Here is a 23195-nt window from a genome sequence, read left to right as displayed (position 1 = left end):
AATTATGACTGCAAACCCACTTGTCAGTGTGGTTTGGCCTTTTAATGTTTTTTTTCTCTCAACAAGGTGAGGTGATTGAAGTTTCTCGTTGTGGTATTGATTAAATGTTGTATCATGCTGGTTGTTCTATTTGCTTGGTTCCCTGTCTTCTTGCAATATTTGCACACAGTTTTTGTCTTGTCAGTTATCTTCTCACCTCTTTCATTTTCTGTCTTCGGGAAGCCAAAATGCTTCCACACCTCTGATTTAAATTAAGGTGGTAGTTCCTCAATTTCAAAAACTTGCTCTGCAGCTGCCAACCGCCTCTGCTCTACAGCTGCTGACGCTCACCATATTATTCCAATACATGTTTCAGAGTACCAATATGATCTTGACACTTTATCTTTATCACGATTTTACAATTAATCTTTACATCCCTACGACTCACACAATGTATTGTTCATGCATCAGTTTAGTAGATCATTTCTTTTAGGCTTATAAGAAGTAACAGAGAACTTATCTGCATAGGGCTGATTTATTTGTTTATTTCAGAACAAATACCACAAACCCGGACATAGCATTTTCTCCACATACTATTTTGAAAAGCTCTGTTTAAACAAATATTTTCATGTTTATTTGTCATGTTCGAAGGTAATCTCAGTGAAATCCACAAATGCCCAACTATGACCACACAGTTTACACATTGCCTGACGCAAGCTTTTCATAATTATCTGTTGGGGAAAATCTAGATAATTGTTGCAGTTTGGGGCATCTGTAACTTTTGACTGTCTCAGTCAAACTATAACTTGCAAACATCAAATATGTTGGTAAATACGAGAAGCTATGGAGGATCTTAAAGGAAACTTTTCTTCTGACAGGGATTCTAAGTGTCTGGATGAGTATACACTGCTGAGGCGTCAAACATGTTTTTCATGTGAAGTGAACACACACCAGGTGTTTATTATAATGATGAACCCTGCTTAGCTTCTAAGCTCGGAAAAGGGAGAAGCCTTCAGAAACAGCAGAAACACAAGTTTAATAACTACAAACCCACACAGTTGGAGTCCTAAGAATCCTATGCCTCTAAGCCCAAAAAGAAAATCAGCTGTGTGTTCACCGTGGTTGTGCGGGGCTTTTATGCACAGAAGTATAACCGTTTCAGTATAGCTCACTGCTGACATGCACCAACATGTGCCACATACTTGATAACAGGGTGTGGACTCAATGATGTAAAAGGAAAGGAACATTTACATTTGAAAGAATCTCCCTTTAATAAATCGTCTTTTTCACAGCCTATACATTGTAGTTTTCAACATTCATTTGCAACCCACATGGGATGTGACAATTTTACTTCTTAAACACAGTTTTAATAACATTAATACTGACATACTGTTCAGGTCAAATGAAACCCGTTTTGATGTTTGACAGCATTAAAGAAAACCTTAATGTCATTATTTTAGTCTTTCATTTCTAACTTTGACAACAATGACCCAATATACACAAAATAAAACATTTTGAAATGTAAAAACGTTCTGGCTCATATTCGACCTGGATTAAATAAAACAGATTTAAAGGAATCTTCATACAGTGAAACACTACATGCTATGTGTATTTTTTGTATATTTGTTTGTTTATTTTTAGGACTGCCTGCGTTCCCACCACGTGTGCCCAGGTTCCTTCAGAGAAAGGCACCTGTTGGCCTTTGATGAGTCATGGGGGAATTTTGAAACACTGACATAAGAATGACGATCTCAGGGACAGAGGTCAGAGGATGCCTTGACACTTTAGCAAGATCTGCACCTTCAAGTAAAAGCGCCTGCAGTGTAACAAAATAATCATACAATAACCAAATCAGAATCAATTTATTCTGAGCTAACTGAGGTCAAAACACAGATCAAACGTGGGGGATAAGATTATAAAGGTACCTGATCTGACATTCAACTGACTGATATTATGGCAGCAAGACTTACTGTATAGGACCATTTCTCTGATCTTTCATGAGAAAAGAAATATAGTAGTGAATAGTGTAATAGTGATTTGAAGGAGGGAAATTAACTCTGATTACAGCTCCTCTTTCTACTATTTTTCAATAAGCAGCTTTTTATGTCTTGTGTACTCAGTGTTGATTATTGTTGAATTCATACTTAATTATCATGGATGGTATTTATAAGGATTCTGTTGATGATAGCAGAGAGGACAGTGTTTCACAGTTGCACAGGATTATTTAATAAACCCAAACAGTTCCAGAAAGCTATTTCCATTTTCACGGTGAATATATTGAAATCTTCATGGCTGTTACATTTTCATGTCTACTGTAAAATAATACATGATGTCTCAGTGGGTGTTTATCTCCCCCCCCAAAAAAATGGTGTGAAATAAAACAAAAAGAATTCTCTCCCTCTTCTCCGAAACATTAAGTAAGAACAGACACTTGTTGTGAGGTTATTCCTGGCTCAGGTCAAATTTGTTCAGGACATACTGTGAAGATATATCCAATAGCCTATAGGGTGGATTAGCCCTTACTTAGGGTATGTTGATCTTATAAATTGGTAGATGTACTTCATACATGTAGGTGTGATGGTACTATTGTGTCTCATGCCAGAACAACTGCTATGACGAAGTCGAATTCAAACTTTCTATACATTGAGATAAGAAAAGAGTTCACTGCACTGGCTCATTAGCTAGCTGCACCACAGTGTTTCAAACATTGACACACAGTTCTTTATTGTGCTATCTTCACACGGAGCTATGTGTTACTCTTGTTCTCCGGGGGTTTTGACTCCCTGAATCCGGAGCAGCAGATGGAGTTTGCAGCATGTGTCTCGCAGCACCGCCGCATCTCCCTGATTACATCCTCACACATGCTCTCCACGTATTTGTTAGCTGCACAAAGAGAAGCGAATTAGAGAAATGCCTGTGTCAGATTCCATTTAATAACTTATAACGGCACTCAAGGGTGTTTTTTTGTACCTTGTAAACACGTTTGAATTGCACATGCTTGCTTCTGACATGGATCTTTCTGTGGCATACCTGAAGGGGAAAACAGAGGAACACTTGTCTAAAATGTTTCACTCGTATTTGGGAAACAAATATCAGGCACTGAATCACAGAGTACCTGAAAATGGATAGGTCTTCTCATTTATCTGTCAGGAAAGCTGGGAAAGTCCAAGTAACGTCATTCATTCATGTTAGCTGCCAAATGCTACTTCCTGTTAGTGAATACAAGGCGCCAGGCAATGTTGTGGTCACGTGACGTCCTGTCAGCGAATCATATGATCGCGGAAGAAAAAAAGTGTAACAGCGACATCTGGTGGCCGCACGTCAGTGTGCCATCTTCTACAGTGTGTGAAAACCATAGACTGTAAACAGACAAATTCCACTTCAAATGACTTTAAACTGTTTGAAACATATATTATATGATCTTATATGTCACATCATATCATATATCCTTGCATTTTATTATTTATATGTCACATTATATTTATTATAAAACTATTCATAGGGCTTGTAAAGGAGATTTTATCCTAAAGCCCCAATATACGCAACATGAGAACTGTTCTGCTTTAATGTGAAACCAAAATATAACATTTCCCTGCAATGCTTTTGGTTTATGCCCTTTATCAAATAAACTAAGTTTAGCAGTCACACACAGCAGCTATACAAAGCTGTACTATAGTTAGGGTTAGCATAGGCATAAAGTATGTAAGTACAAAACAAATACTGTTGATTTTAACTTTATTCATAAAGATAGGTAAATATTCATATTTACAGTAATAGCCTGTTGATCTTTAACATTTGGTATTACATTTGCAGTATTAAATTAACGTGTTAGCAAGAAATGCTATGTAAAGTAGCTACATATTCGCAAAGTCACAAGATCATTTTGTTAATACAATAGTTAGCCAAGCAAAAAAATATAAAATAGATACAGGATATCACACTGAGAGCATAAGAAGTGAACATCCTCCGACTCTGATCACTCTCGTAGACCACATTCAAGAGAAAATACAGACAAATTAATTGACTGTTATCACACAAAGTATTAAGATCTTTTCTTTTAAAGAGAGTTACTTCTGCCTGATGCTTTCTTAAATATGCTCTCTATCGCTTTATAAATATTGGTTGAGTCATAAATGCATTTTCAAAGTCTCCTTGGTTGAACTGTATATCCAACGTGGTCATCTTGTCCCATCCCAACGTCCTGTTTCAAGCACCTATGGAAAAGCAAAAGAGGATGCTGATTAGGATGTACTGTGAATAGATGACTGGTACATTTGCCCTTCCTAGGTCCCTTCTACCTTTGGTCGCGGCCTTGATAATGAACTGCTTGCTCCTCTTTTCCAGTGTGTTGGAGGCAGTGCAGGTGTACGTCCCTGGGATCAAGGAGGAGGAGGTAAGAGCTGCTTCATCCTCCATCCTCTCTGGTATGGGATGTGAGGACTGCCAGCTATACACAGGCGCAGGGTTTCCGGTGGCAGTGCAGTTTAATGTTATTTCAACGCCCTCTATAAGGTCCAAAACTTCTGGTTCAGGATTGAGAAACGCTGGGGGAACTAGGAAAAAGACTAAAAGAATTAGATATACCTGTATCATATTAAATATATGAGAGCTCTACTGAAGGACTGATTAAATGACTTACAGTACACAGAGGCATTTAAAGGCTCTGAGGTCACAGTAGGAGGGGGTTTTGGTCCCTCTGGTCCGAGCTCCAACTCTGCCACACAACGGTACTGTGCTCCATTCTCAGCCTTGGTCGGTGTGACCAAGAGGATAGAGGAGACTTGGACAGGCGAGGTGGATGTGAGGTCAGAGAAGGAGTGGTTGTAAACCTCAGTCTGCCCTTTGTACCACCTCAGGGTGAGATACTGAACTGGAGCGATGTTTTGAACCTCGCAGAGCAGCTGGTATTCTTTTCCTTCCACCATGGGGCCAGTGAGGTTCACAGGCCTGATGGAGACACTGTCTGGGGTTTCTAAAGGAAGAAGACACAAAGCTCAATTCACTCATACAGCTTTCTCTCGGTCATCCATTGTCTAAACTAAAACAGGACTCACTGTAGAGGACAAGGTTGAGTTTCTCCTCACACTGTCTCGGGGCTGTGAAAAACACTCCATAACAGATGGGCTCCTCTATCCAATCGATGAGACTGTCCACCTTCCACTGGACAGACAACTCCTGCTGAGTGTGTGCAGCACTGATGGCCGATTCCCATCCAAGGACACGGACGGGGCGGGCGGCCTCGCAGGTGACTGACACCGGCTCCCCAAAGCCCACCACCACCCTGGAGGGCTTGAGGATTAGGGAACAACCTTCACCTGACACTGAGACATACAGCCAAAGTCTTCATCAATGTAATGTCATCACTACCCCCTTCTGTCCACTTGTAGCACTTAAATGCATTAAGCAGGCAGTACCTATTATGTAACCCAGTTACAACACAAAGTAAAGTTATCAGGCAAAGGTTAACATTTCTGTGTTCAATAACACTTTTTGGCAGTCTTGCTAATAATGTTGTTGTTGTTTTGTTAAAGCAGCAGAACATGAAAATCGTCCCAGGCTGGCTTAATCTCTATAAAACAGTACAAAGTTTAACTGGAAGTCCGTTAGAATGTCTAGGCCTACTTGGTGCTTATTTGTGTAGAAAACGTAAAGAACAACCTACTAAGTGAGCTACAGCGTGTATTCTGCGAGGACTGTAATGTAAAGCTTCTATTCTCTGCTCTAGTTGTGTTAGACACAATACATTTGCGGTTAAAGCTAGGCCTACTCTTTCCTACGACTGCATCAAAAACCTATGCGTATTTGTATGTCTATTTTCACCGACCAAATATCACGAACTGACTCTACGTTTTCATTAATCTCGACATTACCGTTTTTCCCATCACGAACACTGCAATAAATGCCATCAACTATCGCAAAAAAGTGCCTGAAAAAAAACAGTGTACTGCAAATCCTTACCTGAGTAAAACATGCAAAAGGTCAGAATCCATGAGAGAAATGTGGTCCCCATGTTACTTTCTGCACTGATCCGTCGATAAAGCCGCGAGGGAAAGAAAAATCCAACTTGGACAAACTTGGCAACTCTGCAGGGAACTATGTTGGAACAAAAGGGCCCCCTTCAATCCCAGCTGACTTTGGGGGTGGGGGGTAGAAGGGAAAGAGGGAAATTTAACAGGTGTCAGGCCTGCGAAAAACACAGCCTATTCCTTTTGCACTGCATTGAACTTAGACACATTTTGGTAGGAAATCACAGGACTTTAAATGTACCACGAGCACAAAATGTACACAATGAAACAACTCAACTGTGAGAATAATAGAGAGACTCAGATGAGATTTGTACATTTTAAATGTATAGTCAAATATATGTTTTGGGGACAAAACATGGATGACACATTTTTACTGTTTACGTTTTATCAGTAGGCCTTTATCTACAGTACATTTGAAATAGGCTTGTAGCCACCATGAAAAAGTTCAGCTAAAAACTTATGTTGCCCAAACATCTGATAGAATGACCTTTGACCCACGTAAATCACCTTAGATACAGACATAAATCTGATTAAAGCTACATATAAAAAGGTAAAAGTTTGATGCTATGTTATGCTCTCTACATTCCAGCCTGAGGTGTGGTCATGTTGAGGTTTCATATTAACACTTCTCATCTTGCTGTCAAACCGTGACTTGCTGGTAACAAAAGCCGTTTTTTTTTACTTTTACTTTTGCTGCTTGACTCCTATTGCTTCTGGACTTCATGCTTTGTGAGTCCCAGCAGGAAGGAGTGTTGTCGTTGTGCAGCGTGTAGCTTTTTAGACTCACACTGTGACCAGAATGCTACACAGCATACCCACTCTGACCACAGCTGGACAAGTGAACATGTAATCAGATGCTTCTGATGGATATCTAGACAACCCTGCAGAGAATCCTGTTCAAATGACAGCACATGATTCCTTCACTTTTAACATTCTGCTCCTGCTTCAAGCCCTCAAGAGGAATATGTTAAGCCTGTGTGACTATATTAGGCATATTTTTTTAAACATCATGACAAATTGAGCAATATCAACTTTGCCAGGTTGTTATAGCAACCCTTTCAGATCATACACAAACAGAAATATTTCACAGGAATGACTGAGACTGAACAGAAAGAACCCGGTTCAGAAATAAAAGGTTTTAATTGGCAGCTGTAGGCAAGACAACAAATGTTCTCCTTTACATTGAGTTAGTTCAGTAGGCTACTAATTAGTATTGCGGTCTCGGTGGTGTATCATGTAAGCCACATTGAATAAGTGAAGAAGAAAGAGAGAGGGGGTGGGGGTAACAAAAGTTGGCAGTGAGACAAAACAGTCATGAAAGACTCTGGTTTGACTTTGGCTCAATCAGTATTCTGCCTAAGGATGATAGTGAAACTGGCCTACTTCAACATCTGATGTATATAAACAAGCTGCTAATGAACACATCACATTTAAGTCATTTTATCTTACAGACATTTTCATACATTCACCAACAAAGGACTACAAAGATCAGCCTTTTCAAATATTTTCACTGGTACATTAGACAAGATGCATGTCTAACACATCCTCTAGTGGTTCATTTTTTAGCTCCATTCAACAAAGCAACTGATTGTCTCATCATATGAATCTGTTGGCCAGCCCTGGAAGTAACATGGTTAGTGTTTCAGTGCAAAAATATTCTAACATTCAAGAGTTAAACTTGTGCGTATAAAAATATATGAAAAAAATCATTTGATAAAATCATTTTACAGAACATAAAATGAGGGAAGTATTTGCATACACCAAAAAGTGAATACAAATACAAAAAGTCACACTATGAACCCACGTTGTGCCCCATTGCTCAGAAGTATTTACTGTAGATGTTTTGCAGTTTCTGGAAAGATTGTCACAAAAAATACAAACTAATGTACCTGAGTACATTTCTTAAAATGAGGACCATTAGATTGTACCTATTTATACAAGTCCAATGACTTGTCAGCAAGTTTTTAAAAATAGACCTCTATCCAGAGGTATGCCGCCATCTCTGATATCTCATGTATTAACCTTTTGGCCACTAAGGGGCAAACTCTATATCAGCTGACAAACCCAGTGTCCAAACCTATTATGGCCCTATAAAGTGTTCAATTTATGTGTCCACCATATTCTATGATTCATACCAACTTCTTTTAAATATCATCACCTATAAGTCACTTTGCTGTAGGACAGTGGGTTTATCAGGACTTTTTTGTATATTGAAACATATCCCTGATGTGTGTGGATACAAGTTTGATCAGAGTTACTCATACTTTAAAACATTGTATAGAAACACACAGGCCATAAAATAAAACAAAAAATAAAAAAACAGCTCCAAAAAGCTCCATAGCACCCCAGACTTACAAGTTCATTGGTTCAACAGTAATTCACTGCAGTCAAAGTGTTTACATGCACCCAACACGGTTACAGGCAGATTAACTGTTTACTGTGTTTAAGAGAAAAAAACTCTTCAAACACATGTAAAGGTATTATTTGTTGCTATGATAATATTTTTAAGTGGAGTTTCAAAAAGAGCATAAGAGATGAAGTATTCTTAAAGCTACAGTGACCAAGCACAACTTTAAGGCCAACCAAGCCCACCAACTGAGCATGCAGAAAGTACCAAGCCCCTGAGCATTTAAAAGGCAGGAAATCTTTCTTGCGTCTCTATACGCAAAATAAAATAATTAGTAAGTGCCATTGCCACTGCTATGCCATGCAAAGTGGAATTTAAAAAAAAATCAGTCTCATACAGGTCCGGATGAGGTAGGTTGTCCTTTGAGATAGCTGCCTTTGTTGAAAGCAAATGTGCCTTCAGGTGTCATGAAAAAGAGTCCGCCGACAAATAGCAGGGCTCCCAGGGACACAAATCCTCCAACCAAGGCTGCAAAGGTTGTGCGATTCCCTGTGGGAGGAGGGAGTTTTTTGTTAAATTCTCACTCTCAGCTCATCTGTTCTGGTCTTGCAACAGAAGAGTTTCTCTGCTTGTGATAAACGACACATCCCAAAATAAAGACTAAAACAAAAAACATAGCCATTAAAATCCCAGCAGTGGTCCCGGGGTGACTACCTGATGGAAAACGACAGCATGATGAATCACAGAATGACTTCTAATAAAGAGGAACATTATGAGAAATAAAAAGGCTTTAGTTTTCTTACCTTTAGCCTTGATGACAGTGAAATATTTGCTCGTGGTGCCCTGGGTATTAGAAGCAGTGCATTTATAAGTCCCTGGAACATCATTGTCCGGAGTCAAAAAGGCTGGATGCTTATGTTGACTCCAGTTCATCTGTGTGTTGTCAGGGAAATGCCAGCTGTAACTGGGTGAAGGGTTTCCTGTCGCAGTGCAATTTAATGTTGTTTTGCTATCAGCTCGAATTTCGTGCGTCTCATTTGCAGGATCCATGAAAAAGGGTGGGTCTGAGGATTTACATGAAATTTAAATACAGACAGACAGAGAAAAAAACAGAGGAGAAAATTAAAATAGAATGGTTAACACACCCAATAATCTAAAGGTAACCCAACAACTGTGATGGTTAAATAAAGATTATAGAATAAAAAACTTACACAGGACAATCAATTCATGTGGCTCTGATCGGACTGTGTAAGCGTTTGGTACTCCCGGAAAGTTCAGCTGTGCTTCACACCAGATCTTAGTCCCATTATCATCAGAATGGGCACGCATCCCTTGGGTAAATGACTTGCTGGCTGGAATTGGATCTGGATCGCCAACTTTATGTTTTTCAACTAACTGATTTCCTTGGTACCAGTACACAGAGAGGTGTCTCATTGGTGCAACATTTTCAACGTCACACTGCAAATAATATAATTGGCCCGACACTATTGGGCCTTTTTGATCCACTTGATGAACAGACACACTGTCTGGTGTTTCTGTAAAAAAAAGAAATAAAGGGACAAATTGATAATAAAAAAACGTTTGGATTAGTCCCAAAATCAGTTTTATGCAATGGTTAAAAGAAACAAGGGATGGTTGAATAAGGGTGGTTATCTGGATAAGGACAATTCAAAAACATGTAAAAGATGATAAGCCCACACACTAACTCAATGCCACGAAACAATTCATTTAATCACAATGATTCAACGGACTGGTCTTTGTCAGGATAGTTCAAAATCTATCCCCTGACAAAAACCAGTTAAAGCTTTGTGATTTAATAACCTTTTATTTTTGTGGCAATGAGAAAGTGGGCCGGCCTTTTTGTTAATAGATACAAGGAGCAACCTCAGCAACTTTTCATGCAGTAAAATGGGTACTTACTATACACTGTGATCGGCAGGATTTTAAAACACTGATTTTCATCAAGCGTATTTAAGAAGCATTGTGCATTTACGGTCCAGTCTGTGACAGAGTCTATTTTTAAGGGAAGGAATGTGAATCCGTGTGTAAGTGGTGTGCCTCCTAATGTAGACTCCCAGCCCATCCCCTCTGTCTGGTTAGACAATGAGCTACAGTTGGCAGAGAAGGGGTCTCCAAATCTCACCACAGCTGTGGTAGGACTCATCTCAACCGGACAGGAGGAAGTCACAGGCTGTCCTAGAAGAGCACAGTCAGTGTTACAGACTACTACCAGCAAAATACAAAGCAGTCCTGACTTGCCATTCCAACAGTCTTACAGATAACAAACACAGGTAACACTGTTTTCATGTTTTAACTACTAAACTGCATTTGCAACAATATGTGGGAAATATATCTCTCACTCTAATAAAAACTAAGGGACATAAAGCATTCCAATGCCATAGAGGTGGAAAATGAAAGTATTTTCTTATTTAGCCTACAACAAATCCTCAACTTGTGTCCTGATTTTCTCTTTAATAAATAAAAATATATGATAAAGTTCACACAGACTGTTAGTTAAAAGGCATCCTGAGATGTGATACATAAACATGCCGGGTGAAAATATGAAAAACACCGATTTACAAACAAACAAATATGATCAATGTGTCAGAACAGACAAGCGATAATAAAGCAATGGGCGTAGGCCACTCCGAGTAGTTGTCACTCTGACTGTATCGAGACGCAATATAAAAAAACTAACTTGTAACGTGAATTTATAGGCCTACGCTTAAGTTACCTCGAAAAAGATCCCTTGAGAATGTACGTTACCTGAGCACGCACTCAAGGCGATAAGAACGAAGAACAACATTCTGCAATATGTGCCAAGACGAAAGCCTTTCAAAGTCAAATGAAAAATGGTCCAGACGAAAAACGTATTGACAAAAATGTGTCCGTCGTACGTGTCAGCCCTTTCCTTCTTTTCATTCACCTAATGAAATACAAAGTCCCGAAAGCTAAACCTACCCATGTGATGCATTTACGTGAAACTCGTACACTCGCGCGCGAGTAGGCCTACGTCGTCTACCGTGTGAGAAGCTGGACGTCGAACAAGAAAATTGCATGAACATAGGCCTATATCCCGCACTTTCAACCCTTAAATTGTTCAAATTGCAATTTAAGTATCGGAAAACCCCATATCTACCATGGAAAAGACCCAGTCTATAATATTTCCGACTGCACTAGAATGCCGCATACATCTCATATGGATCTCCGATATAGGGGGCCATGTACAGCACCCTCTACAGGATGTTAGAGGATGCTGTGCCGCAAGTTTTAGGATTTCACTTGTTAGTTTCAGAAAGATTAAACGAGTGCTGGAACTCAGTAAAATGGAGATTTCTCCTTTAAGTTAACTCCAAACTTTGTGTTGTATAAGACTGCAGAACTATTTACTTTTATAGAGCATTTTTTCCTCCATCCACAAAGACATAAATGAAAGTTGAGGTGTCAGAGCGATCAGTTTGAAAAGCCATATTTTTATTATTAAAATACAGTTTTACACTGGTCACAAATATTTACAGCTGTATTCACAAATGTGTTACACTTCCTCATGTGCCTATTTTGCGGGTAGGACGTCATTTCCACTGAGACTTCCAATCATTTGTAACATCAAAATGCACTGCAGTCCCTTTTCCATACTAAATAGCTCAATCGTTAATGTTTTTTGTTGTTGTTGTTTTTTACAAATAAATACATATTTCATTTACATAACATATTATCCTGAATATACGGCACGATGCCTGCAGTCAGTCATATAAAAGCACACATTTTTGGTACAAGACAGTGTCTCCCATTAGGCCAGATCCTGGCACAGCATGGCACTGCGAAGGGTCAGGCACAGAGAACGCAACCAACTCAGAAACAAGTGCAGAGTGACTTTCAAAGAATACTGATGGCAAAATGGACTCAGTGAAAGAATGTACAAGCAGAGGTGTCTACACAATTTGGCCGAACTGGTCTAATTTTCACAGATTCAATATCACACCTTTATAAACATAGTGCACTTCCTGTTAGTGTAACTGTTAAAACCACAGCAGTCTTAAGTTAACACTTGCATGGTTTGGTTTGTAAAATAATAACATACAATATAGCATACATATATCTGACTTTAAGTACATTAAAAGAAGACATCAAAACAACAACAAATTCCCCTTGTGCTCACAAACAACGTCAAAACAGTTGCCAGTTTTTCCTGACAATTCAGGGCCTGGTTTTTAGTCTTTGCTCCTCCTCTTCTGTCCATCCAGTGAAAACAGGTGAAATCCAGTAGTAAATATAAAAGTGTACATCTCAGGCCAATGTTGCTCATTTTTTGTGATTAGGTTATTCCATGGAAATGAAAAGAAAACATACAACATGTGGCAAAACAGAGTGTGACGTTTGGAGGAATACATTTCCAAAAGGCCAGTGAGAGCCCGCTGTCAGAGTGGCTTTTTTTAAACACTGAAGTTGCTGTTGGCATAGAGATGCAGCTCATTCAGAGTGGTCAACTTTCCATTCTGTGCAAGCACAGATGTGCTGCTAGGGCAGTTTAGTCATAGGAAACTGCATGTCCCAGCCGTTGTGAGCTACGTTTCCATTGTGGGTGTTAAGTTTGGGGTTTTTAAGACTGTAGCGTCGCATCTTGGTGTTCTTGTAGTAGATTGAGTAGATGAAGACGAATATGATGGAGATGGCAACTACAGTGACAGCCACAAATCCAGCTATGAGGGGAAGGTAGTCCTCTGTAATGAAACAGGAAGCATGATAGTGTTAGGAACATCATCAAAACGGCTTTAAGTTCTAGAAATCTCCGTCTCATTAGGCTTCACTTCATGTTCACTTGATCTATGTGAATGTTTAAATTAATCTGCATTCATTTTCAACTGAAGCTGCATTTTAGTACATGGATACTTTTCTTGGATAATATTGACAATCATCATAATCTACGTAAGATTTTACTCACCCCTCAGACAGGAAGACAGGCTTTGTTTATTAGCATGATTATTGTAGAAATGTAGAAACCCTTCTGATAGAGCACTACACCGTGTAAGAACAAGCTACATATTTTCAAGAAGATTTAACAAAACCTCAAATATTTCACTGACCTTCTGATTTTTTTTTATATCTGTCTATGGAACCAAACAAGATTTAAAAGTCCTGTCGGCATTTTTGAAATAAATCATGTGGCTGGACAGAACCTTATTGAAGCTGTTTGTCTCATCAGTATATAGATTTGTTTTTCTCTATTATATTGACCCAACCAGCACAACTCTAACATTTTAACTGTTTAAAAGTAAAGATTAGGGATAACAGTCTTATAATGACAAAATGACCAACAGGGTCCTCAGTGCACAGCCGATACGTTCTCAGGTGCGCTATTAAAAATAACTCAATAATCCGTGGCACACTGAAAATGACCTCACTGTAACTTTATTGTTTGCTCACATTGAAGTTACAGTAAAGTAATTTTCAGGGTGCCACTGATGAGTCATATAATGACATCGTTGGGGGTGTTACATTTCAAAAGGATAATTAGCGGGGGCGCAGTGGTTAGTGCCCCATGTATGGAGGCCTTGCTCTTCCAGGTGAGCGGCCCAGGTTCAAATCCCACCTGTGGCTCCTTTCCCGCATGTCATTCTCCTCTCTGTCTCTCTGATTTCTAATCCATGCCATTAAAAGCACAAAAAGCCCACAAATAAATCTTTAAAAAAAAGAAAATTAGCATAATGCTTCAAGCATCAATGCAAAGAAACAGAAACTAAAATGATTCAGCTGTGGTACATATTTAATGGCAGCAGAATATCTGTTTTCCCTGCTCGGGAACACTATATATTTAGAAAAGGGATCTATTTTTTTTTCAGGCAAATGTTCCCAATAACATTGAATGAAACTTGTTGTTACCTTTTAAAATCACTTCAACCTCAAAGGAGATGGAGTCTACGTCATTGGCGGCCGTGCAGTTGTAGAGGCCCGCTTCAGACACGGTCAACATGTTTCCAGACACATGGGGCACGTTGTCCGAGCTGGAGAGCCACACAATCTTTGGAGGTGGGTTACCATCAGCTTCACAAACAAGCTCCTCAGGATAACCTCTGAACACTGGGACTGTCTTTGCAAGTTTTGTGGTATTAATGATTGGCTTATCTGTTGCAAAAAAAAATGGAAAACAAGAGCAGTGTGAGGTCAAAGAATGTGTGTCATTATGGCATGGTGACCCAAATTCAAAGAACGTTTCTACTGTCACTTAAGGTAATAACAAAATATCAAAATCATGAGCAAGAGCCATAAACTCTCAGTTGTAGTTATAGAAAATGTAAATGTGATCTCACAGTGGACAGAGATGTTGAGGGGGCTGGACTTCATGTTTGGAGGAGGCTGAGGTTCCTCAAATCCAAGGTCCAACTGCGCTTCACATCTGAGCTCAGCTCCGTTGTGCGTTCTGTTCAGAGTAATGCTGATAGTCGACAACACATTCAGAGGCGATAGAATGCCATCACAGTTTTTGTTGTTCTCGAGTAGGCAGCCCGTCACCCGCACTGAGCCTGAGGAACATGAGGACAGACCTTACTTTGTCAAAAGTTTTGCCACAAAACAAAAAACAATATGTTGATTTTTAGAGTACTTTGAAAGGAGACAAAGTCTGATGCAAATAAGAGCTCAGCTGATTAGAAACAAGGGTTGTTTTTTTTTATACCATAGCTTGTATTTTCTTTTTTAGTACTGCAGCCCAGATTTTAAAAAATGGAGAGATAGTTGGGACTTATGTAAAGAAATGCCTCCTACCTTTCAGTGGTTCAATGGTTTCATTCCCTATGTACCATCGCACTGCCAGGTTTCCTGCTGGAGCAACGTTGGTAATATCACACTGCAGCTGGAACTCTCTCGCCTCCACCACAGAGCTTAAGTTACCCACAATGAGGATGGAGACACTGTCTGGGATTTCTGAAGACATGATTTGAAATCAGGAGAGTTCAAAAACTTGAGAAACATGTTCAGAGAAGGTGACAGAGCAAGTTCTGAAGAAGGTAAAGATACATACTGTAAAGAGTGAAGTTTAAACGTTTCTTGCACCATCCTATGCCCTCAAAGTTGGCGTTACAAACAGGCTTTGGATCCCAGTCTTTATGGGTGTCAGCAGACCAACTGGAGGACTTGTTGCCCTGCCAGTATATTTCTTTAACATTGCCTTGCATGTTGGATATTGCCTTGCATGTTGCATTCTGATTTCTTCCTTGGTATTCTATCACCATCCTGTCTGGAGTTATTTCAATAGGGCATTCTTGCTCTGCACCTGTTGAACATAGAGTGGGAGTGGGAATGTTATTCCAGTCAAAGTCTACACATATTCCACTATCTTAACACAACATTTCCACCTCCAGTGCTGTGGTAAAATACTGTTGAACAAAAGCGAGGGAGGCAAGAGGAAAAGGCTCAGGAAGGATACACCCCTCCCTTAAAAAAGTCAACACTTGCTGCCAAGCACAAAGAATAGTGATTCTTTGTGCTTGACTTAACTCTGTTATAGGCTAATATCTCAATAATGTGAGTCCCATTATACAAGTTTATCACAGAATAGTGCTTTAAGTCAAGTAATTCAGAAGGACTTGGCTTTATCATGATGTTCACTGCATACAAAAGCATTATTATCAGTATTTAGACACACATTAAATTACCAAAGTAACCAATTGTTTCAATTGTATTCACTAACTCACAACAACACTATTCTTTCACATTCAAATAATAAGTAATAGGCCTGTGATGTCATGAACAATGTTGTCCTCTCAGCCATTTTTAACATTGATATTCCCGTTGCCTTAAGTTAACTCGTCGCCATCATTCAGGAATCTACACAAATAGACTTTTTGTTCCCTATACGTCTAATGGAGATATTTCTATCTTTTAACAGGAGAAATAACATTAAGATCACTCGCCGAGTGTCACAACTTACTCGGTCCCGTCCCGTTAGAAACCGACAGCAGCTCTAAAGTTATGAAGACTGTTAGAAGACGAAGAGAGTTTATTTCATCCATTTGAAAAGAGTCTCCGATGATTTTCCAACAGCTGCCGGCCCTTTTCTATTACACTGAGCGCCTTCGAGTGATTTTTTCTTCTTTGCTTCTCCTTCGCTGCATGGGGCGAGCCAGCGGCGAAATGTTGACGTTTTATGGAGAAGGCTAAGCTAAGCTATGGCTGCAAGCGCGGCTCCCAGCTCTAGCCCCCCTCCCCCTCCCCCTCCCCCCGGAAAACTTACTTGACATGGGAACTAGACACACACACACACGCACACACACAAACAAACACACACACACACACACACACACACACACACACACACACACACACACACACACAACACACACACACACACACACACACACACACGCACACGCACACACACGCACCACTGTGTCTATAAATGTCTCTAACTTGCCGCGCATGCTAGAGACAAGTGAGCCTGGACACCAGAGGCTTTTTGTTGCATTAAGAAAAATGAAAAAAGTTTAAGCCTGCTATTGACAAACAGGTTGGTAGAAAATGACATAATAATAATAATAATCCAAATGTTCACTTTAGAATTAGGCCTAAGTGTCAGAGCCCACGGATGTGTTTTTACAAATTAACCAAATAGGCTAATCTTTTGGTCAAAGTGGCACAAACAATGTAACCACAACTTTTAAAAAGACCCAACTTTTCAAAACTTGAAAATCGACTGTATGGGCAGGTAAAAAAAGATTTGTGATGTAAACTATTGGCAGAGGATGGCTATAGCAGCTGTGTGAGGCTGTAAATTCTATTGTCGGGATAATAACTAAAAAACTAACCCAAAGCTAATGTTTTTAATCTATATCATTTTTTTATCCATGTCATCATCATAATTATGATGATTTGCGTCTGAGTGATCTGGTTACTCTAGTGCAGGGGTGCCCAAACAGTCGATCGCGATCGACAGGTAGATCGCTGACTGATTCTCAGTCGATCGCGAGATGTTTTGTCAATATAAAATACAATTGTAAAATAGAAAAGTGATTTCAATTTCATCTCATTGCACTGTTTCCCACACACGATACCTGTGTGGGGAGCCAAGTATACTTCCGACCTGTTTGTATTTAATTTTTCATTTATTCATGAAATTGCTGCGTGCATGAGAGAGCGAGAGAGAGAGCGAGCGGGGGAGCGAGAGAGAGAGAGAGCGCGCGCAAGAGAGAGTGCAGGCATGCGCAATGACGTGCAGGTAAAACCGGGGGGTAAATGTTTTACCAAAAAGTCATATATAGAAACTATGCTACGAGTATTAAGCGCATTTGATGAAGCTGCAGCTACTTTTCTCTGCTCCTCTCTGCTGTCATGACTGTGAGCATCGCGGGGCACGCTGAGACACACCAACATACAACGCAAACGCACACGCACACGCACACACTTGCACTGGAGCGCCAGCCACCACGCGAACCTTTTTACTTTTTACTTTTAGTGCTACAGCACACAGTTGATCCGTGATCCGTACGGACCGAGGTGGGAACACACGTGACCCGGTCAAACAGTCGGTTGGACTTTACTCCGTTCACTCTCACCGTGTCTGCAGCTAATTTAACAAAAGCAACATCATCTCACAGCAGCCTGCTGTAGTCTGTGAACATCTCCACACAGATTAAAGTTGTTTGTTGTAAACAAAATTAAGGGAAAAACATATGTGATATAAATACAAACTTGATATTAAATTGTAGCCTACCCTAAAATAAGAGTTTAAAAAAAAGTATGTCGATATTACATTATTTTTTACAGAACTCTCATTTATTATTTTCTGTTTGTTGTGTGAGTATTAAATGCGTTTGTAGGCTGTTGGTAAAGGCTATGGCTCACTATGTGGACTGGTAGATCTCGGCAGACTGGTAACTTTAAAAGTAGATCTTGGTTCAAAAAAGGTTGGGCACCCCTGCTCTAGTGGAATTTAAAGGGATGCTGAAAGAGCACGAATTTAAATCAATTGGGAATTGTCGATGTAAATAGTCCTGCATTGGACACCTGACTTGACTTTTAATGTGTTTGTATGATGTTTTTGTGTGTATTGGCCATGCGCGTTTTTGGTGTCTGTTACTTTGATGTTTTTTTTAATTATTTTATTTGCCACTGATGTACCCAGGTCTCTCTTGAAAAAAAGATTACAAAATATCAATGAGACTACCTGGTAAAATAAAGGTAAAAGAAAATAAATAAACAGCTGTTAGCTGCATACTCCTGAATTTACCTGAAAGTTAGAAACCTTTGTGAGCGTTGGCAGGTAAGGATAATTTTTTTTGAATCAGTAGGTTGTGGTCATATGTGACATGGTCTTTTCTAACTCCAAATGACACAATAGCAACTTCCAAAAAAGCTGTACTTATGGCCTTTTTGTCCTTGGCACACAGTCTATGATGCTTACATTATCACAATGATGTTGCCAGCAGGCTAATGCTTTCCTGGTATGATATTCTTTATCTTAGAGGTAGATTGATTACCTTTTACTGTGACCCTGGCTGTTTTTGAGACATTTCCCATGTCATTCCAGGTATGACAAGTGAAGAGGCCCATGTTAAATGCAGTAGCATTATGGATGATCAGACGGGACACTCCATCCTCACTGTCCACCTCCACATTGTCAGTACGGTAATAATCCCAAGAATATTTTGGTCGTGGGTTGCCCGTTGAGGAGCACTTCAACCACACAGTGGAACCAACGCTGACTTCAGAGTCTTCAAGCTCAACAATCTGTGACGGTGGATCTAGAGGACAATGTAAGTCAAATTCAGTACATATTTAATCATACTTAACTGGGTATTTAAGATTGTTGTCAAAATAACTCACACAGGACAGTGATATCCACTGAGAGGTTGACACTTGAAAGTTTGTTTGAGGCTGTGATAATGTACTGCCCTGCATCTGTTTTTGTTAGGTTCTCTGAAAGTTCCACCTCCTCGCCTTCTTTGTACCAGACGACCTCAGGTTCAGGAAAGCCCTTAACAGTACAGGTGAGACTGTGGGGCGCATGCTCCAGAGCAGTGTAAGTGCTTGGACAGAGCAACTCTGGTCCATCTGAAAGCAAAAATAAAACAAGAAAACACTTTTTAAACGTTTAATGTACACTGGCAAAACTCTACATCACATGTACAGAATCATAGTATTTTTATCCAAGTTGTGTTGTCTAGGCTACTTATGTACAATTTACAGACACAGTAAATGTCAGCGTTTTTCTCTTTGGCACATGAAAGTTTTACAGCCAAGATAATTAACCGTAGAGCTGGAGCTGGAAAAACTAGAATTTATTAGGGTATAGTGAATTATTGGACTGTGGCTAATTCATTCATCTGAAATGTATTAATCTCTGTCTAAAACGCAAACATAACAGTGAGAAACATCACTAATCTGTTCTAGAACTCAACCTTTCATCCTAAACGGTCCTGTTTTGTTTATTTGGTTTAATATAGCTTGGGAGGAAAAAATGAGCACATTTACGCAATTTAAGAGCTACAGAAATCTCCTTAATCCGCATTTCTCCCTGCTGACTTATATTATTTATTGGTAATTAAAATACCTGCAAATCAGTTTTCTCTGTCTAATCTCTGAATCAGAGAATCATTCATTTTAAGTGTAGAAAATCTTAAAATTAACCATTTAAAATAACTTAAATATGTCTTCCAGTTCATTTTCAACAGGTATATTTACATGATTGGCGTATACTTACAATGAACTGTGATATTATAGTCTTGGGAAGACACAATAAGTTGTAGCTCTCCTTGGCCCAGGTCCATATGGGCCTCGCATCTGAAAGTGACTCCACTGTCTTGTCTTGTTGCTTTAAAGCGGAGGATGGATGTCTGATTGACTGGCTTTTTATTGTTATTATTGAAAGTCTCTGTGTGAAGGAAGTCATCTCCTTTGTACCACTTTACACTGAGTCTTTGAACAGGTGCTATATTAGGGATGTGGCATGTGAAGTTATATTCCTCCATTTCTTTCATCACACCCTCATCACTGTTGGAGCTCATTGTGATGGCTTCTGGGAATGCTGGGGGAAAAAAATATTTTTATTAGACCCAGTCCAGATATCAAACTGTATCAAAACAAAAAGCTAAACTTACTGTAAAGGACAACGTCTGGGGTAATGAGACACTGGGTCGATGAACTATTTTCATGGTAGTTGAAGTAACAGGAGGTAGAGAAGGACCAGTCGGTCAGCTTGTCCACAGTCCAGGTGAGATGGCTGACATTCTGGAGGGGTTTTGCTCCTTCTGTAGCCTCCCAGCCAATTCCTTCAAACAGGGTCTCTGATGTGCTGCAGTTGATTGAGACTGGGTCTCCATACCTCACAACAACACTGGGTGGGCTCAACTCAATGGGGCAGGAGGCATGTCCACCTTTACACAAAAGATGAATGCAGTTAAATGGGGTAACTACATTATAAACTTTTACCACAACTTTTTATTTTGGTGATTAAAAGTAAGGTATACACTGCCCCACCCAATCTATACCAAAGACTGAAAGCTAATAGCTCAAGCTAATTCTTTAATTTCTTTGATAATGTGCGCTTCATACATAGCTTATTCTTTAATAACATGCACTTGGTTCACAGCTTTACTTCTTCCACACTCTTGGTGTAATTACAGATGTATCTCTTATTTACACTTCTTATTTTATTCCTATTTCTATTCCTATTCTTACATTCTATTTCTACTTCTATATCGTGTGTAAGAGCAACTGTAAGGACCCCCTTGTGGATCAATAAAGTATTTCTGATTCTGATTCTGAAAGCTGGAATAAATTAAAAGGATGAAAACTTCTGATTTTCCGTGACTAAACCATCCCTGACTTTCCTGGTTTTTGCGCATGTGTTGATTAGTAGAAGGCATTTGACCAACATTTCATAACAAACAATATCCCCTATTCAGAAAGAAGAGGCATATCAGTGAAAAGTGAAAAAGGACATGTAGTCATTTAAAGGGAAACCGATAGATTAACGGTCACCTTTCCCTCCATGTCCTGCAATGGGTTCTTTCCCACTAAAAGTCTTTCACTTCTTTAAAAGACTTCACGTGAACAAAATAAGTCGAAGTGAAAATCAGCCACAGGTGTGTTTTCATGTGTTTCAGTTTTTCTTTCTGACATAAAAATCCAGTTGTTTTTTTCAATTAATATGGCCTACAGATGAATTTATTCCAGAAATATAGACATTAATAAATCTCGGTTAAAGATGAGCTATTTACAAAGCAAAGCATCCCATGTTTAAGTATGGCAGGTTTACAATAAAAGTTATAAATATTGTGCATGTGTGTTCACTTACTGTTCTTCTCTAAATCTTTTTCAAAAGCCCCCTGGTGGGAAATATGGGAGGAACCTTTTCTCTCAATAGTTCTCAATGTCCCATTTAGGTTTATTGAGTGATTCTTCTTCATCAACAAGTGGCTTCTTGTGGCATAAATCAGCTGCCTGTCTCTTTTCTGCCCTTGTTGTACTGCTCTCTTCTGGTTTAAACAAAGTTCTGCACCTTAATATACCATCAAACTGTTTTACCTGCTGCTATTTCATTGTTGTTGATGAGCACCATATGTCTGACCGAGAAAAAGCAGGAGCTCATACAGCCTTTGCAAACTTCTGGGTATTGAACACAGAGTTGATAAAGAGTTGATTAAATGAAATAACAAACCTGAAAATGTCAAGGAAAAGTGTACATTAAAAAAAGATAGATCATAATGGAGATGAAATTAAGAAAGTGAATAGCACCTACCTGCCACACTGAGGAGTAACCCCACAAAGAGTTGAATAATGGTTGTACTTTCACTCATTTGATTTGTTTACTCATCTGATCAGAACAATGTCTCTTCTGTCTCTTATTCCAGCTCTGCTCGGCTTCTCTGTCGCTCTGTTCTGATCCGTAGGAAGCCAATGAGGTGCAGCCAACAGCCAACTGGTACACATGCTCTCTATCTCTCCCTCTCCCTCTCCCTCTCCCTCTCCCTCTCTCTCTTTCTCTCTTGCTCTCTCTCTCTCTCTCTCTTGATGTAACTCTCTCTTTTTAACTCTCCCTCTCCCTCTTTCTCTCTCTCTCTCTCTCTCTTGATCTAACACTCACTCTCTCTTTCTAACTCTCCCTCTCCCTCTTCCTCTCTCTCTCTCTTGATCTAACACTCACTCTCTCTTTCTAACTCTCCCTCTCCCTCTTCCTCTCTCTCTCTCTGTCTCTCTCTTGATCTAACTCTCACTCTCTCTTTCTAACTCTCCCTCTCCCTTTAACTTTCCCTCTCCCTCTTCCTCTCTCTCTCTCTGTCTCTCTCTTGATCTAACACTCACTCTCTCTTTCTAACTCTCCCTCTCCCTCTTCCTCTCTCTCTCTCTGTGTCTCTCTTGATCTAACTCTCACTCTCTCTTTCTAACTCTCCCTCTCCCTTTAACTTTCCCTCTCCCTCTATTTCTCTCCCTCTCTCTGTGAAATATTTCTGATATTCATTCAACTCATTTTTTATTTTTGACGATTGAATGGTTTAGGTTTTTGGACCACATGAAGATAACACTGAACCATTTAGATGCAAAAACAGTCTTTTTTTGAAGTATAAAAGTTGTATATGGATTTGCATGTTGAGGTTTTTTTTTTATGGATTTTAACTGATTGTGATGTGGGCCCATTTGCTTTACTGTAATGTAACTACACATATACACTAATTCCTATCACCCCCTGTTTGAGACCACCTACTGCCCCAATAATAGAATCATACTGCACATATAGATGTCAAACATATCTCATAGCATAGACAGATTTAGAATAACACCAGAACATGAAAAAAGAGAAGAAAGAAATCATGGTACTCAAGAAATCTTTGCAGACTAATTATTTTTCC

General features: G+C 39.5%; 2 protein-coding genes across 2 annotated transcripts; both read right to left on the bottom strand.

Moving 5' to 3' along the window:
* Positions 1 to 1225: 1225 nt before the first annotated feature.
* Positions 1226 to 3233, bottom strand: cmc4 (C-x(9)-C motif containing 4 homolog (S. cerevisiae)). Its single transcript, XM_020640919.3, has 3 exons — positions 3095 to 3233; positions 2950 to 3009; positions 1226 to 2862 (listed from the first exon to the last, which is right to left on the bottom strand). The coding sequence occupies exons 2-3, from the start codon at positions 3005 to 3007 to the stop codon at positions 2726 to 2728; spliced, it is 195 nt and encodes a 64-aa protein (XP_020496575.1). The 5' UTR covers positions 3008 to 3009; positions 3095 to 3233; the 3' UTR covers positions 1226 to 2725.
* A 464-nt stretch (positions 3234 to 3697) lies between these two features.
* On the bottom strand, positions 3698 to 22278 carry LOC109989268 (hemicentin-1). Its single transcript, XM_020640953.3, has 22 exons — positions 22088 to 22278; positions 20445 to 20720; positions 20048 to 20371; positions 19171 to 19398; positions 18825 to 19088; positions 15371 to 15622; positions 15115 to 15273; positions 14661 to 14873; positions 14233 to 14475; positions 12872 to 13073; positions 11331 to 11385; positions 11119 to 11278; positions 10273 to 10548; positions 9564 to 9887; positions 9156 to 9416; positions 8750 to 8901; positions 8620 to 8663; positions 5938 to 6095; positions 5034 to 5300; positions 4619 to 4951; positions 4278 to 4532; positions 3698 to 4193 (listed from the first exon to the last, which is right to left on the bottom strand). The coding sequence occupies exons 1-22, from the start codon at positions 22143 to 22145 to the stop codon at positions 4186 to 4188; spliced, it is 4512 nt and encodes a 1503-aa protein (XP_020496609.2). The 5' UTR covers positions 22146 to 22278; the 3' UTR covers positions 3698 to 4185.
* Between the last annotated feature and the right edge of the window lie 917 nt (positions 22279 to 23195).

This window comes from Labrus bergylta, chromosome 16 (assembly GCF_963930695.1).
Source record: "Labrus bergylta chromosome 16, fLabBer1.1, whole genome shotgun sequence".
Taxonomy (NCBI): Eukaryota; Metazoa; Chordata; class Actinopteri; order Labriformes; family Labridae; genus Labrus; species Labrus bergylta.
The sequence above is the reverse complement of the archived record's forward strand: the minus strand, read 5'-3'. Positions and strand labels throughout refer to the sequence as shown.

Coding starts and splice junctions, on each gene's coding strand:
- cmc4 (XM_020640919.3), bottom strand. CDS start 3,007: ATGCCACAGAAAGATCCATGTCAGAAGCAAGCATGTGCAATTCAAACG. Junction 2,863..2,949: donor AATTCAAACGTGTTTACAAG/GTACAAAAAAAC, acceptor CTCTTTGTGCAG/CTAACAAATACGTGGAGAGC.
- LOC109989268 (XM_020640953.3), bottom strand. CDS start 22,145: ATGAGTGAAAGTACAACCATTATTCAACTCTTTGTGGGGTTACTCCTC. Junction 6,096..8,619: donor TTTAAATGCTCAGGGGCTTG/GTACTTTCTGCA, acceptor CTGGGATTGAAG/GGGGCCCTTTTGTTCCAACA. Junction 5,301..5,937: donor CTTTTGCATGTTTTACTCAG/GTAAGGATTTGC, acceptor TGTATGTCTCAG/TGTCAGGTGAAGGTTGTTCC.